Below are 4,073 nucleotides of genomic sequence, written 5' to 3' on the forward strand. Positions count from 1 at the left end.
GGCCCTCCCCTCCAGGGGACCCCCTCCCTCCCTCAGTTGGAGGAGAGAGCGGGTCACCCTGAAGAGGGCGGCCGGGCGGTTATCTGATGACGCGATGAGTGTGGAATAGTAATTAGATCTAGCCACCCTCATCGCCACTAGGTAGGATCTAACATGCATCCTTACCTTATAGATGTCAGAGCTCCAGAGAGCTTCTGCATACAACCTATGTTTTGTATCATGAAACCACTTTATGTCTCTTTGACCTTCATTTGAGAGTGATTGGAATTGAGCTACATATGTCTCACCACACAAATGTTGTCATATGATAGTAATATTGCTGTCTCATATTATCAATTTGCTCAATCTCTCTAATATGCATTTATGTTTTATTCAATTCCCCAGGTCAATTTTACCTCTTTTCTATGAAGGACATTGTATTTCAAAGAAATGATGGAAAACTCTTACATATTTTTTTCTTCTTAATCCTCTCAAATATATCCATACTGTTCTTCCCTTTACATGCATGTATTTATTTTTTTAAATAAATTAGATTAAATTCATAAAACTGTTTTCATTTTTCAAACCATTTTATGCTCATTTTACAAAACCACAGCAAAGCATTTTTCTTTGCTTCTTAGAAAACAATTAATGCAACTATAACTGTGTTATATTTACATAAAGAATTATATTTTATAGTGTGCCAAATAATTCATAATTAAGCATAAAATTATGTCCAGGCTTTATCAAAAGGAATTATTTTCTCTACTTATTTTCTCTACTTCAAAGGCTACTACTGTTTGTTTCCCTATTAAAATAGAATCATTAATATGTATAAAATAAGTGACAAATACTTGTTTTATGTACACTTCTGGGTTAATTATTTAAAAATTCCAGTATTATAAAGACTTTTAAGTTTTCTACAATGAACTTTGTCAGCATTTTATTTATCAAACACAATATTTAATTAGTGGAACAGTTAGAATAGTAAGATGAATTCTTTTCAGACTCTTCCTTTTTCTGAACCAATTGAAGATCATAGCTTGTTAAATTGAAATATGTCTAAATAATAAACTGATTTCAAATTATTACATTGAATGTACAGCATATCCAAATCATGCTCCTGTTGTTTAATTCTTACTTAATGTTTTGTCATTATTACATAATGTCATTATGAAAAATTAATTCAACAAATACAATTTAAATTTCTAGGTTGAGATGTTGTTAATTTAAAATTATTTAATTTTGAACATAATCAAGAACAGGATTTTTAATTTCTGTTTTAATTCACTGAAATAGGAATTTGCCAATAAAGAGTCATATTTTATTTTTGCCTTTATTTCCCACAGTTGAAAAAATACAAAACCAGTGGGATGAAGTACAAGGTCACATTCAGAACCGAAGACAACAGTTACATGAAATGTTGAAAGATTCAAGACAATGGTTGGAAGCAAAGCAAGAAGCTGAGCAAATATTAGAATGTGCCAAAACGAAGGTTGGAACATGGAAGGAGATTTCGTATACAGTGGAAGGACTAAAGAAACAGAATGCTGAGCTCAAGGTACTAGTGATAAATCAGAAAATAAGAATAGTATAAATTAAAAACAAAACTGCCTTCATATTTCCTCTGCCTATGACAACATACTTCCCCAAAATGTGTTTTGTACTATATTATCATTCAATATTTATTCAGTTTGCATTACAAGGTATATGTACATTTTCTGATTAAGCAACAATGGCTATTAATGAAAAGACATAAAATACAACCAAAGGCAAGCAGAGAACATTCAGTAAAATGCTTAGTAAAATCAGATATATGCATTCCAATAAAATATTTTTAACTAGGTTGTGATATATCTTCATAATATCTAATTTGTAACCATTTGTAAATCTAATTTCAATAGGACAAAACAAATGGATGTTTATTCAAGTAACAACTATAGTTGTTTACTAATTCATAGACTATTTCATTGTGAGATGGCTAAGTTATTAAAGGAAAGAGGCATATATTCTTGCAATAATATTAGGTAAAAAATAACAAAACAAAATGAAACCAAGGGTATATTGCAAAACCAAATTCTAGAAAATGCAAAACTGGCAGATCTAGTCAGGACAAGAACACCAATGATCTAGAGTAGGTGTGTCCAATCTTGGCAACTTTAAGACTTGTGGACTTCAACTCTCAGAATTCCCCAACCAGCATGCAGTCTTTGGCAGCAGTGAAACAGTGAATTTAGATATCTGTAAATTAATTCAGTTATTAAAAACAACCTCCTTCCAAAGAAAGTCAATACTAATAATTGCTATGTCTATGGAATTTTATTTAAAGCAGTAAAGCTACTAGCATGCTATAATACTTATATATAGCACTGCATTAGTTCATTTTTATATTATTCAGTTGAGTAATGCTAAAATACAAAGAATAACACTGATTCTAACCCTTTTATTGTTTTTTAAATTTATTTTAGTGTAAAATCATTGTTTTCAATTCATCTCAGATTTATATTTAAAAAAAAGCATTGTGAAGGTATGTCAACAGAACTGCTTATATTTTTCTCTACTTTATTGAGAGATTGAGGAATAGAGATTAAATACATTATTGTAAACTTATATAATAAAGCCCTACATAGTCCTTCCTATGGGAAGGAAAGGAAAGGAAAGAAAGGGAAAACATACTTAAGAACTAAATGATGCCTGAAAGTAAAAGGGGAGTGCAGAAAAGGAAGAAAAATGTGTCATTGGTTTAATTATAAAAATTCATTATATGAAGTCATGTAAAACAGAAAATAATGGGACTCTTAATTGGTTGGTTGATAAAACAAAAACTATCATTGTGGTCTCCATTTAGCTCAGGGACATTGGACTGTTGACTGAATATTGGAAGTCTTTCAAAGTTTTTCAAAAGATTATTTTCTCAGATAAAAAGAGAATAAGGCTATTTCCTTTCTAAACATTGTAACTAATACTTCTGTTTAGTAATGTCAATGAATTTAATAAATAAAGTATTGAAGTTAATTTTGAGAAGCAGCACTTTTAAAATATCTTTGTAATGGATTCAGAAGGCCCATTAAATAATTTTCCTGAGAAGGAATTACAAAGTTATTTAAATTTGGTAAAAGTATTAGTAAAAATTTACAAGCCATTACTTCATTCTATCAATAAAACAATCATATGAAGTGTTGATACCACTTTATAATGCCTTGGTAAGACCACACTTACAATATTGCATCCAATTTTGGTCACCAGAATATAAAAAAGATGTTGAGACTCTAGAAAAAATGCAGAGAAAAGCAACAAAGACGATTAGGGGATTGGAAGCTAAAACATATGAGTGGTTGCAGAAAGAATTTTGCAGACTGAAATTTACAAATTATTTCTCAAATTCTGCAAACTGTCATAATAAGGAATCAGTACTTCTACTCTTCCTCCACCTTCATTTTTTTCATTACTCAGCCAATCCTATAGTCAAGTTTCAGGTCTCTGTATTTTTAGAAACATAAATAAAACCCTGTTCTATTTATTTATAATGTGTAATTTAGAAACTGATTCATTAACACTTCCCCAAATAAAATAAATTGCTTGATCACCACAATTGGTGGTACATTATTCATTTTCTAGTCATATATAAATTAATCATTTTTAATTATGGTCATAGACCAGCATTACACATAAAAACATTAAAATAACAGTAGAAATAAAAATGCAAAACAGATAAACAATATATTATGATTAGTGGTGGATTATCAGTGAATAGTTAGAGTCTGTCTAACTTTTCATACAGTATAATAAAATTTGGCCACATTCAGAGAATGTACCGTAAATTATTGTCATCATCATGAATGTTATTAGTAGAAACTGTTAACCTGCCAAGCTATCTTTTCCCCTTAAAAGACCCTGACATGATTTTGTGTGAATGAATCTCAGAACTTAGAAGGTTTGATGAAGTTATTGAAAAATAATTTACAGACAGGTTTGCAAACCTGTAGCACTAAAGAAGAAAAAAACATTTTATCGTTTCATATAAATTGTTGAAGAATCAGAAAAAAGAAAGATAGCACTCTCAAATAGATGGTCTTGTGCAATCCTATCATATT

General features: G+C 30.0%; 1 protein-coding gene across 1 annotated transcript in view; it reads left to right on the forward strand.

Annotated features, from left to right (window-relative positions):
• Positions 1–4,073, forward strand: part of LOC107284427 (dystrophin) — a gene marked incomplete at its 5' end in the record, with an annotated part of 141,066 nt that overhangs the window by 72,730 nt on the left and 64,263 nt on the right. Inside the window, one exon of the mRNA XM_015812483.1 lies at positions 1,329–1,540. Within this exon, the coding sequence (XP_015667969.1) occupies positions 1,329–1,540 (212 nt within the window). The remainder of the gene's footprint in view (positions 1–1,328; positions 1,541–4,073) is intronic.

The sequence above is a fragment of the Protobothrops mucrosquamatus genome, unplaced genomic scaffold, assembly GCF_001527695.2.
Source record: "Protobothrops mucrosquamatus isolate PMUCROS unplaced genomic scaffold, P.Mucros_1.0 scaffold88, whole genome shotgun sequence".
Lineage (NCBI taxonomy): Eukaryota > Metazoa > Chordata > Lepidosauria > Squamata > Viperidae > Protobothrops > Protobothrops mucrosquamatus.